This window comes from Coccomyxa subellipsoidea, assembly GCF_000258705.1.
Source record: "Coccomyxa subellipsoidea C-169, whole genome shotgun sequence".
Taxonomy (NCBI): domain Eukaryota; kingdom Viridiplantae; phylum Chlorophyta; class Trebouxiophyceae; family Coccomyxaceae; genus Coccomyxa; species Coccomyxa subellipsoidea.
The window spans coordinates 1,212,734-1,226,787 of NW_005178032.1; the positions used below are offsets into that span (position 1 = coordinate 1,212,734).

The 14,054-nt window shown below is 52.8% G+C and overlaps 2 protein-coding genes across 2 annotated transcripts; one reads left to right on the top strand and one right to left on the bottom strand.

Moving 5' to 3' along the window:
- Positions 1-252: 252 nt before the first annotated feature.
- On the bottom strand, positions 253-11,246 carry COCSUDRAFT_48004 (P-loop containing nucleoside triphosphate hydrolase protein; the record flags this gene model as incomplete). The annotated part of the gene is made up of 28 exons (XM_005646448.1): positions 10,920-11,246; positions 10,695-10,815; positions 10,460-10,604; positions 10,287-10,360; positions 10,010-10,173; positions 8,659-8,763; positions 8,277-8,366; positions 8,033-8,179; positions 7,814-7,930; positions 7,536-7,733; positions 7,224-7,328; positions 6,938-7,078; positions 6,628-6,824; positions 6,276-6,480; positions 5,840-6,028; positions 5,561-5,708; positions 5,334-5,398; positions 4,826-4,951; positions 4,193-4,438; positions 3,754-3,977; positions 3,249-3,449; positions 2,724-2,937; positions 2,316-2,450; positions 2,008-2,103; positions 1,642-1,806; positions 1,108-1,332; positions 658-854; positions 253-358 (listed from the first exon to the last, which is right to left on the bottom strand). The coding sequence occupies exons 1-28, from the start codon at positions 11,067-11,069 to the stop codon at positions 253-255; spliced, it is 4,296 nt and encodes a 1,431-aa protein (XP_005646505.1). The 5' UTR covers positions 11,070-11,246.
- A 1,438-nt stretch (positions 11,247-12,684) lies between these two features.
- Positions 12,685-13,343, top strand: COCSUDRAFT_56405 (hypothetical protein; the record flags this gene model as incomplete). The annotated part of the gene is made up of 2 exons (XM_005646449.1): positions 12,685-12,958; positions 13,102-13,343. 2 exons carry the CDS (start codon positions 12,685-12,687, stop codon positions 13,341-13,343), a joined length of 516 nt encoding a protein of 171 aa, XP_005646506.1.
- Positions 13,344-14,054: the final 711 nt, after the last annotated feature.

A 14,054-nucleotide genomic window follows, 5' to 3' on the forward strand; every position in this document is an offset into this window, starting at 1 on the left:
GAAAAACATGCCTTGCACCAACCAGATTGACACCCTTGTATTTTGAGAATTGATTACACGAGAGAACTTGTCTGGAAGAACCTCTGCTCTGATGGCACATTTATAGACCTCAAATCCCTTGGGCCTGCAGCTGCCAGAAGCTGCGACCTGTGACGCAATTCTCACCTACCAAAATCTGTTGACATCAAATTTATTGTACAACGCATGCACATGTACACAAAGCGCTCTTGAATGCATTTCGTTCTCATTGACTCATTCCAGAAGGGGCTCCTGAGCAATGTGGCTGTGCTGGTCTTGGTCCTTGGTGATCCGCCACATGAACTCCGTGTGCTCGCGCGTCCCAATCATGTTTGCAAACCTGCAGCAAAGAGTCACCCTCAATCACTCTAGCACCCAGCGTGGCACCCACAAGCGCCCAGCGGGCGGTGCAGGCACCAGGAAGGACAAAAGGGTGCATGCATGGAATTATGCTGGTCTCCCATGCATTTCCTCTGGACCCAGATGCACCAGATTGCTCCTTCGCATGCAAGAGAGCAATACAAGACGAAAGGACTGGACCCGACAAGGGGGAGTCAGCCATTTGAGTACATGGTACGTAGACAGGACATGGGCAGAACTTCCATCCGCTGCATCCCGCAAAATAATACATGAGCGCACCTCTCGTCGTGGGTGATGACCACGAGCTGGAAGTTGGCCTGGGCGGCACGCTGGGCCATGATCTGGCGCAGGGCGTCGGCCAGGGAGGCCGAGTTGGCCTCGTCCAGGTTGGTGGTGGGCTCGTCCAGCGCCAGGATGCCGCAGTTGAGGCAGAACGTCTCCGCCAGCGCCAGCCGGATTATCAGGCACGCCAGCACCTGCACCCCAACCCAGTTCTCCTTGATGGCCTGAGGTGAAGTCAAAGCAAAGCAAGGAGAATAGTCAGACCTGCCCGGACCAGGTCTGGGCACCCAAAAGTGCATGAAGTGCACCCTCAGAGCAGCTTATCAAAGTCCCGAGCATGTTCCCAACCAAGCCTCAGACAAGTGCATTACTGCCACATGGTGCAAGAGGGCCGCAGGGATCATGACAATGAGTCAGTCAGGAGCGGTAGTAGGTTTAATGCAACACCTTTTGGCCGGCGGAGCAGCGGCCGCGCATGTCGAGTTCGGCGCCGCCTGCGACCATGGTGACGCGGTAGTTGTAGGAGCGTGCGGCCCCATGGTCGGCGTCGGCCGCGATCTGGATGTAGTCGATGTCCTGGTTGCGGTACGTCTTCTGCCACAGCTCCTTCACGATCTTGTTTATGTCCGCCATCTTCGCCGTGTGGAACGCCAGCAGCGCCTTCTCCAGCGCCTACCAAGGGCATGGAATTACTGAATTACTCATCTACCCTTTAGAATTACTTTTCCAAGTGACCCTTTTTTAAAGCGGCATGTTCGACTGGGTGCCCCATCAGGCAAGATTTTTGCAGGCGTATCATCTACTGTCCCATTTTTGGCATACTTTGTCTCCTCAGAGACCGAGCATAGCCAGTCTTCATGCATCCCTGCTTTGCATATACCGGTAATAGAGTGCCGCATCCAGAGGTCATTTGGTGCCTTGAGCTCCATTGGAAGTGTGTCAATAACATGCACATGTATCACTTTTTAGCAGAGGCCCCACCTTGTGGTACTTGTCCAGGTCGGAGGCGGCCATCTCGGTGGTCTTCAGCTCTATGAGCTGCTTGCGGTGCCTGTTGTCAATGTCGCGGTACTCCTTGGCAGACAGGTTCTCCCTGGCCCGCTTCAATCCTTCCCGCACTGTCCCCAGACTCCCCCGCGCCATGTCCTGATTTTTGCAGAAAAACGGCACACATGGCTCATCCCTTCTGCACACTTTCAACAGATGCAAGGCACAGAATTCTTGCTCCTATCTGAGGCTCTTGTGTTTCAAAGATTTGCAATATAACTGTCAGGATGGGCCCTCGGATGTCACCATAATACTGTAATGTGGCTTCTGGTGGCATCCTAGCATGCTATTGAAGCTCACCTGGTCCCGGCAGAATTCTTTCTTCTTTGCCTCAAGCTGGTCGTGCTCATCCTTGATCTTCTCATGATCACCCAGATTGCCCATGTCGGCTGTCACCTGCAGCACATACAAGTATGCCAGTCATCCCCACATGCCCGCCATTCTTCTCCTGCACGCCTGCATGATCCACGAGCGGTCCTTCGAAGGCGCGCGAGACTCTGTTGATGCCAAGTGTGGCGCTATTCATGATCTGTCAAAATATCTGTGGTCCTGCTGCATTTAGACAACCAGTGCGAAAGAAGCCGACGAGAAAGAAAGAAAGAGGAGACCTTGGCGTGGCGGGCTTGCAGCTCCTTCTCTATGATGAGATTCTTCTGGTAGGCCATGCACTCGTCCAACTGGCGCTTCAAGTCATCATGGCCCTTGACATCCGCCTGCAGCCTCCCAATCTCCTCGCTGATGGCCTGCCGCAGCCACAACACACCCCTGGTCAGTGAAGCAGATTAGGGAACCCTGAGCGTAGGGACTGCAGGCATTCTCAATGCACGCATTATCGCCAGACCTCACCTCAGCAAATCATTGGTTCTCAGATTGTTGCATAGACTGAATCAAGCATCCCCGCTCTGATCAAATGAGGTGGTGCCCCAGCTGAAGGTCAAGCGGGTGCCTACAGGACCAGCAGATTGCAAATAGAGCAGAGCAACAGACCAGCAGTTCTAAGCTACGAAGTCACACACCTTGACACGCTCAGCATTGGCCTCCATCCGCTGCTTGCTGGCCTCCATCCCAGCGCCAGCCCGCTTCAGCTGCTCCTCCTTGTCAGAGGACGCGTACTCTTCCACCGGCCGCAGCTTCGCGCGCAGCTCTGACGCAGCTGCATTCGCCTCGCGCAGCCGGCCCTCGGCCTCAGCTTCCCTCGCCCTGGCAGCTGTGCGCTGCTCGCCCCGCTCCCTGTTGTAAAATATGCAACCTCTCTTGAACAATTTCGATTTTGTTTGGAGCACCACTCCGTGTCCTCAGAGAACCGTCATAGTTCAGCACCGCCTTATAGGCATTGAAGACCATCATTGGTGCTGGGTCAGGGGACACAGTGCCTCTGATGACAATGATAGGTACACAGATCCACTTACGGCTCACATATAGCATCAGTGCTGCACTCAGCTTATTTGATGACGCACATGCATTCTGACACCTTCAATATGCTGCACATGGTTGGACCAGATTTCACCGGAGAACATCCACCGAGGCAGAGAGAGCCTCACTTGGTGCGCTGCGCACGCTCGGCTTCCAGCGGCTGCATCTGGCGGCGCAGCTCCTCGATCTGGCGCCCGGCGGCCGCGATCTGCGTCTCCAGGTCCTTCACCTGCGCGTCCAGCTGCGCACGCCGCTCCGCCGCCGCCACCTTGCGCATGGCCTCCTCCCGCACCTGGTGCCATTCGTGCGTCGCGCTGTTCACCTCATTCCTGCAGGCACACGAGCAGCTCACCTCAGCGGAGTGACACTTCACTTCTAGCATGACGTGCAAATATGACGTCCTGCTGACCGCAAGAGAAAGAGGCTTGCTGCATCTCTGAGACCAAAAGCAGGGAAAGAACGACATCTGAAACAGACGGCTCCATTCTTGTCAAGGCATGCATGTGGATGGGGTGCATGCAAGCAAGCGTCAGAGCTTGTCAGCAGTGCACAGGGTCGTGGGCTTTGCAGCAGATTAATCGCAAATTCCTGCATCTGCCACCAGATCTCAAGCATTCAAGTGAATAGCCCCACCTGAGGCGCTCCAGCTTGCGCATGGCGGTGTCCTTTTCGCGCTCGAGGGCGGTACGCTGGTTCTCCAGGGCCTCCATGTCAGTGTCCACATCACCGACGGTGCGCGCGAATCCGCTGGACCGCGCCTGCGCCGTCAGCTGCGCCACGTCCCTCTGAGCCTCCGCCAGCTCCACTGCCAGCCTGTCGATCTGCCACACCACCTCTGCATGCAGCTTCTGCGCTTCCTGCACACCCAATTTTTGAGAAATTCATCAGGCCACATCTCCACAAATTGACGAGGTCCAACGGCCCGCCGCTTGCCAACATGTATACTTCAGCGGCATGCATGACAGCTGCTTCACATTGGTTGATGACAAGTGAGCAGGGGCACATGCATCCCCCAAAAATATTCAAATAGTATTTCTTCAAAGGGTCACTGCTAGCACATTGGGTAGGTTACCTGGAAGGCGTGCTGCGCTTCGGCGGAGTCTGCGCTGGCGTGTTCCAGGGTGTCTGCGCCGTGCTCTGCGGTGGCCTCCAGCTCCTGCAGGCGGTGACGCAGCTGGGGGATGTCTCCCTGGGACAGCGCCTGACAGCGCACCGACGTCGGCTGCAGCTCGCGCAGCGCCTGAAGCCGCGCACCCACATCGGCCAGCTCCCTGTCAAACTGCGCCGTCATAGCCGGAATCTCCCTGAATTGGTCGTCCTGCAGAACGCATCACATGCTCAGTGATTGCACTCAACAAGCAGTAGTCATCAGTCTGCAACATGCCATCCTGCAGGAAATTGCACGGCAACACTTGCTGACTGGGTGCACCCAAGACGCACCACACCACCAGCCTGTAACATGACATTCTGCAGAACACAGAGCATCACCTGTTGCCTAGGTGCACCCGGGGAACAACACATTACCAACTCAATGCTGTGGGTGTTGCACAATTCCTCTCAGGCGACACACAAGATAAATATTGAGACAGGGTACAGAAGTGATATTTGCTGTTTCACGGAAGGAGCGCGCCTGGTATTGCAGAAAGTTCTGCAGTTCTTGCTGGCTGAGGGGCCGGTTGCAGATCTGGCACTTGTGCTGCTCCACGGCCGTCTTCTTGAAGTGCACGATGTTGACGCTGAGGGCGGTGACGCGGGCAGCCTTGGTGCTGGTGTCCTTGTGCTGCCGCTCCTCCTTTGCCATTGTGTCCACGAACGCGCTGTCTTCCACATTCTGCAAGCAGGGCAGAGCACGTAATCTTCAAGATAGTCTATGATTTTCTTGTGCTGCGTTTGTTGGCTACCCTGCATCCTACAAATTTGAGCTGTGGCACATTGACACTGTGAATACCAGCAGTACACCACATTGGAAGGACCACCACCAGTAAAAGTCTTAATTAGTCTTAATTGGAAGAAACAAAGATATACCAACATTACAACTTGGTGCAGCCACATGCCTGGTTGTACAGCTGCGCAAGGCCCTGCTGGATCTTCTGCTGGAGCCTTTTGCACTCGTCTGAAGCTGCCTGCAGCTGTGAGCGTGCCGACTTAAGGAGGGCCTCCGTGCCGGAGTGTTTGGACTGTGCGGCCCGCAGCGCAGCGGCCTTGCTGTCCACATCCTGCTTCAGGTGCTGCAGCGCCACCTCGGCTGCTGCCTTCAACTCCTGAGGCTGTGGCAGACCTGCAGTCACTGAAAAGAGTCAGACGACATATACACATACTTTCCCAGCCACAGAAATACACCTTTGTTGACAATTGTCTTGACGTTGTATGGATCTGACAAGCGAAGCAATGGCCAGCCACTATGCATGGAAGGCAAGGCGGACAAAGCAGGATGCAGCACCTCTGCCTCGGCACTTGAGGAAGGTTTCCAGCCTGCTCTTGTGGCTCTGGATGAGCACGTCGAGCTCTGCCTCCTTGGCATTTACATCCTGGCGGCGCATGCGCAGCCTGGTCCCCTTGTCAGCTTCCACTGCAAGCCGCTCCCTCTCCTACAACACAACGACCGATTGGGTAAGCCCAATAGCCACGAGTGAAGGCATGCATGCCTTCATTCCATCACACCCTCACTTTGTGAATGGCAACTTTGAAAGCAAAGATGAGAGATGGGAGAGCAACTGACCTGTCTCAAGCCAGACGTCTTCCCCTGCAGCTTGGTCAGTTCGGCGGACAGGCGCTGTATGTCCTTGTCCAGACCGGCCTTGTCCAGAGCGGCCTGCCTGGCGGACACCTGGGCCTCTGCTTGGTGTTCCCTCTCCTTCACCTCCTCCAGCATTGCCCTGCTCACCGCCCGCTGCCCGCCGCTCGATATCTGGACAAGCACCAAACACAGAGACCCTTGGGACAGATCTGCAAGGCATACATTATCGAAGTGATAGAGACCAACCACAGGGTACCAGGAAGACATGGTCCCCCAAGCACATTGTCAGGTCAGATATAGCCAATCATGGGTTATCTGGGATATTTAATTTCTGGGTACCTTAGCAAACAGCACATGGTCCCTCCACTCTGAACGGTGAATATGTGAATTAAGATGGGATGTTCAGATTTGTGAGTACCTCGGCCTGCAAGCGGGAGATGGTGGTCTCGCTGGTGCGGATGAAATCCTGCTTGGACCGCACGCCCTCGCGCGCGCCTGCCAGCTGGGTGGTCACGCCGTCCACCTGGCGCCCCATCTCATCATCCCTGCCGGCATTGGCCGCCTTCAGCTGCTGCAGCTCCTGCGTGAGCTTCGCCTCGAAGTCCTGCATCGCCAGCTTCATCCTGCAACATGCACGGGTGCACTCTCAGGACACTCCTTGGTGTGGGATGCACTCTTCTGGCGCGGGAAAGTGTGCATTGGTGTTGGGAACCATTCACCACTTTGTTTGCACGAGAGGAAGCACAGTGCAGCAGCCTTGAGGAGCGTACGCGGCAACATGGCCAGGTGTCAGGGGGCCGTTGGCAGGGAGCTGCATAATGCCGTTGCGCATGGCGAGTTCTCGGATGAAGCGGTCTCTGTCAGCCACGTTGCGGCTGTGTGCCTCCGCGCCGGCTGTCAGGCGGCTCAGCTTCTGCATGGCTCTCTCATGCTGCTCACGCTCTGCCTCCACATTCATCCTTGCACCCTGCAGTGACACCCATACACATTCAGCGACTGGATCACGGCTCGTTAACAGGCCGTCCATATATAATCACCAAAAGCACTTATGTAAGGAATGGCACGTGCAGACTTTTTCACCTGCAGGTCCACTTCTCGTGTGCGCAGCTTGTTGCGGCTGTCGCGCGTTGTGGGCTCCAATGTCTTGGCAAACTCCTCCAGCTCTTCCAAGGATGACTTGAGATCCTCCTCGCCATATGCAGCTGCCAGCCTAGCCCGTGTCTGCACAGCAAGCACACTTCCAGTCTCAGCCACTAACAGGAGCGCTGAGTGCTTTTCCAGAGCTTTATACCAGATGCACAGCCTTCTGAGCTCTCTGGCGTTCTGGCAAATTTCTTAAATGGGCCTTCAATGGCTTCTTGCTCACCTCAGCGTTTGTCCTCGCTGTGACCTCAAGCCGCGTTTTAATATCTCGTTCCTCATCTGCGCAGTCGGCAATGCGGACAAGCTGACTGTCCAACCCATCCATCACCTGTGACAACTCGGAACACATTCATAAAATTCAAGGTGTCAGTGAGAATGAAGCGTTTTAGCTTTCAATCTTTCCGCTTCCAATCCCTCACAAATATCTTCCAGAGTCTAAATCCAGTGGCCACCTACATTACCATGCATCCCATGGAAGCATGGGGGGCATGCATGCCTACGCAATTGCTGGAAGACTCAACAGGTGGCATCATACCTGTTGCAGCTGGGTCAGCTGCTCGTCAATGGCACGGATGTGATCCAGCAGCTTCCGCTCCTGCGCCTCTCCTTCCTCCACATCCCGCCGCAGCCTCGCAGCGTTGTCCTTGTGCGTGCGCAGGTTCTCCAGCCGCAGCTTGAATTCCTTCACATCTGCCATCTTCTCTGTCCTCAACTTCCTGAGTGCCTCCAGTGCCTGCACAGCTGCTGATTTCTGAGGACAGGGGGCCAAAGAGCAGGCATAAATTAAGGGTCTGTGAAGGATGAGCAGCGCACCTTGGTGTACTTTGTGGCTGCAAATATGTCGTCAAACCTCTTCTTCAAGATCTGCCCTTCTGCCAGCGGCCAATTTGAGTCTTCTTGGTGCACGAAGATGACATTTTCCAAGATCGCCTGGAGGGCAGTAAACATGGCCAATTTGGTCAATCAGCCAGAGTACAGTCGACACAGAACTTGAAATGCCGCACTGCCCAGTGAATTGAAGCAAAGGATCACCTTTGATACGCCCATCAAGGAGGGGACTATGCGGTCCATGTCTGCACACCGATAGGACAGAGCTTCCTTCTTGTTGGTGTCACGGTTTATTGTCTGCAGAGTCTGGTCCAGCGCCTTGAATTGCAAGGCGGTCTTTTTCTGCGTCAGCTGCAGCAGAGCACGCAATCGTGTGAGTGGCATCATACCAAGAGTACTTCAATTCTGCAGAGAATCTCACAGACCAGTAGAGAGGATGGTATCTGACCTGAAACGCTCTAATGATCACCACAGGCTGCCCAGTTGCTGTCTTGAAACGCAGCTTGATCTGTGCCTTGACTTCATTCTCCCCAGCGATCTGCACGCAGGGAAGCTCCACATTCAAAAGATGCTAACAAGTATGATGGCAACGACAGGACGTGATTGGACCTCCTCGCTGCAATGTTGATGACCTGAAACTCCTACCTTGGGATCGTGGATGAAGCTTTGCCCTGACCTCGTATTGGGTGGCAAGTCTCCAGTGCAAGCTTGCTTCAGACACTCTATGATTGTCTGCATTCAGACAACGATTATCACGTGTGGAGCAAAGGCCAGACCATGCGTTGGTGCACTGCAGGACGTTAATTTGGAACATTGGAGGGTATGCTCACCGTTTTTCCAGCACCATTGTGCCCAACGATGAGCGTAAGAGGTTTATAGAATTCTATGACGTGCTGATTGTCGGGGCTGAAGCTCCTGATGCCCTTGATGAGCATCTGCAAAGAATGCCAGAGTTTGCATGCGAAGGTGTTTTGGAAGCTTATATCCATTTCAATGGCTCGTGGTTATGTCTGCTACTCCTGGATCTGTTGAGAAAGCCTTCGGGACTTCAGTACACCTGTGCTTGAGAGTTTCAGAGCCTGACTTACCTTATCGATCGTGCACATCCTGCTAAGATTCCTATCTAGTTAGTTCTGCAGGGTCTTTATTCCTCTTTGCTGGACATAAGATCACAATTTGCTTGGGGAAGTAAGGTCCTAAGAGACCAAGGCAGTATTCATCACTCAGATCGTCAGTGTACTGTTGGCTTAATAGTTGCGTGCATTTGCATCTCGCCAGCCCCAATAGCTGTTTAAGAGCATTCAATATATAGTGTAGGCCTTTCCGTGCATTTATGCTGCGGTTGATCGTCCCTTTAGAACAGGAGATCGTGCTGTGCATGCTTCGGCTCAGTGCCAATTGAGGCAACTGAGACACAGCAGCGAACGAAACAGCCATTTTCTTGGGATTTTTGCTCCCAAATTTCACATCACATCGGAATATCTTCCAGTAACAAGCACACTGACTTGCTAGCATCAAAAGGTCCGTCTTACACTTCGTGACAATGATGATCTTGTTGCTAACTACTAGATAGTATCCAGGAACTGGATTCCAGTTGCTTCGAATACGCGTGCTCTATAGTAAGCTTAATTAAGCTGCTGCAGCGGATGTCATCAGGTTGATCGCTCTTTTGTATCATAATTAAGCTGAAAAACCAGCACAAGACTCCGTTCACTATAAGACTTCGCTTCTGATCACAAGCTTGACGCTGAGTCCATGAAGTAGCCCCAGGAATCCAGACGAGCGCAGTCAGCTTCAACTTGACACTTGAGTCACTTATTCTGTATGGTACAGGGTACACTACTGTACTCATTGACTGCCTGAGATACGACACTGGCACTGACGCCACCAGAACTGAAGAAGTTTACAACCGTGGCAATCATAATTTGCCGCAGGCACAATGGGGATATCAAGTGAGCTGCCAGGCTGCCCCCAATGCTCAACAGCTTGGGGGCAACACATGAGCAACTTCCATCATGGTGCAACATGCTGGGTAATGGGTATCATCATGGCATTCATGCAAACATGGCACAAAGCATCTCACGCCGAAGCTGGGGCCCTCTTCAGACCGACACGTTTGTTTGAGAGGGCGCCGGGCCCCAGATTACTCAGGATGACATCAGCCACATCCGCCAGGCCCACCGTGAAGGTTCCAATCTGTTGGATGGTCAGCAGGCTGATGACAATCCTGGGACACCACTTGCTGAGAGCCCAGTGTGGCAGCGATACCTCAGCCTCCTCGGTGAATGTGTGCAGGGCCCCGGCAGGTGCATTGGCCGGCTTCTTGTCTGCTTCATAGAGGACACCTGAGCATACACCATGTTATCCTATTACCGATAGATTTGCTGGAGCACGTCACCCTGAATTGTCATTACTCATTGTCATGGTGGCTGCGCAAATACAAAGGGACATGGTATACCTGGGCAGATCAGCGACCAGTCCAGCCCTGCGGCCTTGTCAGAGAGCAGCTCTCCATAATTCTCTGTGTGTATCCTGCTTTGGTGCAGACAAGTCAAGGTATTTTGCGTTTGAGCACAAAAAGCGTTGCACTGCATTTATGGGTACCGACCGTGACATGTGCAGACAGCGTACCTGTACGGCGTTCGGTACAGCATTGGCAAATCATTGAAGGACTTGAGTTTGTCTGATGAGCCTGGCACGTCCAAAGCTGTGACACCACCCAGCATCCACAGTTTCTTTGGAGGCTCCAAACACTCTGCCACTGCCTCAACAATCCCTGCGCTCAATCACCCCGCCTCTTGTCTGTGGCTTGCATGAGAAAAATGGCACTGAAGCCACCAGTAAATAGGGTTGCAGATGTCAGTACCCTTGAAGAGAAGATGAAATTGTTGGCCGTCCTTTGCGTGCCCAGCTGCATTTATGGCAACAGAATGGCCGCGCACTGCTTGTCTCACTGCAGCGCCATCCATGGCATCTCCCTCTATGACCTGGGGAATCAGCACATATTATCTGGCATCAATGTTTCGTCTTGCATGACATCTTCCCAGGTCAGTACATGAGGATTGGCTAAGGTTCCAATCGTGTCACACACCCTGCATTGACTGAGAATCTCAGACGGGAGGAGCCCTTCCAATTTCTTCTTGTTCCTCACAAATAATGTGACATCTTGCTTATCCTGGACGGCTGCTTTCGCGATGGTCTGACCCACATTCCCCGTTGCACCGAAGATGATCAACTTCATTGGGACCTTAGATGTCTCTCTCAAAGGTATTGTGCAGAATGTCTATAACGCTTTGCTAATCTAGAGGCCTTTTATGTTGTTCTGCACCTGCTATGGACCTTGCCTTTCAGCTTGCCTCAAGAATCGGCAGATCTGCGGGACTGAATGTCCCCAATCTGTCTTGCAAGTAATGTATCCTCAGAACCGACGTAAACACTGCCCTTTCGAAGGAGACAAAGCTGAGGGGATCGAGATTTCGCGATCTCCATTTCATCGGACTCCCTTGTGCCAAATTTGTCTCCATGAGACTTCAAACTTCAAGATGCAGGATCAAATGCTCGGATCCAAGAAATCCAAGGAAATGTCACAAGTGCTCTACAAAGGGTGATTCTGGGAAGCTTTGCATCTGTGCCGCTGAGATATCTTTGGACATCACCTTGTATACCTTTGGGGTGTCCATTAGAACATCTTGCTAGGAAAGGCAGTGGATAGCTGTCCGACTCGCACCTATTGCCTTATAGATCATCTCTTGGAAGCCTCGGCGCGAAGATCAAGAGGAGCAGACAGTCAGAATGTGATCATTGTCGAAGACTCCAGGTGTACGATGGCCAAGCAACAAGCTGCTGCCCATCTGTTGATGATCGTTCCTGTGGCAAGCGCTTGCACAGGCCTTCTTCTGTACTCAATATACAATCACAGAGCACAAGAAGCCAGTCAAGAGTTGATCTGGCTGCTGGATGGCAACAAAACTGAATTCAGGCAAGCAGAAACACACTTGGGCTCATGAGAATTTTCCTGCGCAAACGAGTCATTGCATGGAGGTTTCTGTTGCACGTTGTCCTGCCAGAGTAAAAGCATTACGCTAGATCTCGTTCTGTTATGCAGGCAATTATGTACCTTTATAAGTTCAGCATTTTGTGGTGCTGGCGTACTTTGTCTGCTCACTCTACTTGGCACTGCAAGGCTTGCACTGCGGAGAAGAAAAGCTAAAGGCTCATGGTCTCTGCATCCACGAAAAGAGCCACATCAGCGTGTGGCGCCTGCCACTGCTGCTGGTCTGTGCATTATGCTGGGTCTGGCTGCTGTTTGTGCCATGGGAATGCTGGCAGGAAGCTCAATGCTGACAGCAATGGACCACACTCTCAGTGTTGCGCTTGGTCGGGCTACAACGGTGACAGTCTTGCTTTCTTTCTCTGTTTCTAGATACCGTGTGATCATTCGTCCCAGTTTATCCTAGCAAGGATCTTCCCTGGCCAAAACACACATAATGTTTCATCAGATCTGCAACCTGCGCAGGTCTACACGACTGCTGAGGCAGCTCTGCTTGAGGGGCAGCGCGCACTTGAGCTCAGTCTGAAACCCCCCCAGGACCTACAAGATGCTTTGTCCCATGCAAAGGCATCCCTGCCACCGCCTCCAGATCCGGTTCAGCAGGTCTTGGGCGCCTTTGCAGATTCAACTTTGAGCAAACTATGTGAGATACTTTCCAATTACCAGCAATCAAGCTTGATGAAATTGTACAAGAGATATTCCCCAATGAAGATTGGGATAAAGCCCACATTGGATCCATGCAATGGGCTCACAATTTACATCACATGGGTGACAGATTCTGGTGTGCATTGCAGTGCAACCAGCAATGGATGGAGTGCAGCAGGCAGTGAAGGAGAACATGGACAGGGGTGCAGCGAATCTGACAAAGAACAACACAGCACTGATTGCCCTTGTTGCTCAGTTGGAGAGGCTGCAAGGGGCGCAGCAGCCAGCTGGGGGCGCATGCCTGGAGCCCTGCCTGGACCTGGGGAAGTACCCAATGCTGCACAGCTCTGCATGTGTCTGCGCACACCAGGCTCTAAGCCACATGCATGACCTTGCGCTGCATGCGCGATACCTGGGCGCTGTTGCAATAGCCGGTGCGCTGCATGCCCTTTCTCCGAGAAGAGATTACATGTATGAGAATAAGTGATTTGCAAACTCTGGAACCTGGAAGGATAGTTTCTCTTCATCGGTGTACAGTGACTGGCAAGTGGAGGGCTGATCACATTTGCTGTGGCAGGATCTGCAACGGTGGCAGTGGGCCTTGTCTGGCTTCTGGGACACGTGGCATTTTGGCTCGGCGGGATGCATGCCAAGCACATGATTGTGCAGCCTACTCTTTCATATGAGCATCTCCCACTGAAGAGCGCCATTGCTAGGGACATCAGTGAAGACAGCCTCATACCGGCCGAGATTGAAATGGGAAGCACCCTCCCCCAGGACTCCATGCAAGGTGAACAGAACAACCTTGACCTACTGTGACGATGTAGCATCACCAGCGCTGCAAGGAGGAATACTGAAATCACACAAGGTGACATCTTCGGATGCCCCGCAGGAACACCGCAGGGAACACAAATGGCCGAAGTTGAATGCTAAAATGGCGACCAGTGCCATCAGAACCTTTGGCCAAGCTGTTTGAGGGTAGCTTGGTACATCATGCATTCATGGCTGCGTTTGATTTTGGAAACTGTACGGTTTGCATGTTGTGTTGAACCGTTGCATTTGATTTGTGCTTACAGTCGTATCCACACTTGGTGCCACCGTTGTTTAGCTTTTGCTCAGGAGCCGCACTTTGACGGCCAATATAAGTTGGCTCTGTATCAATGGCTGAGGTTTGCCAATTCCAATGGCAGCATGCGCATCACTAGCCACGCCTATAGGACTAGCTAGTGATTTCAGGAAAATCCCTGTTTGTAGCTAGCAGGGGTGCTTCACCTGAAACCAGCTGCAGCGCCAATGTATGATTTCTCTGATGAAAAGGAGGGATCCTGAATTTGATGATCCTGGATCTGAAGTCCTGCTGAAATTCCATCTGCCCGATCCTGCCCAACCTCCCAGCCTGCCCTTTGACCCTGTGATCGAGTAACGGCCAAATCCGATGGTGTCAGCAGGCATGTACTCGCATGTCTCTTTAAGTGACGCATTTTAGGATGTGTTGAGACAGATAGTAAGGAAACTGCAATATTCGTTTAG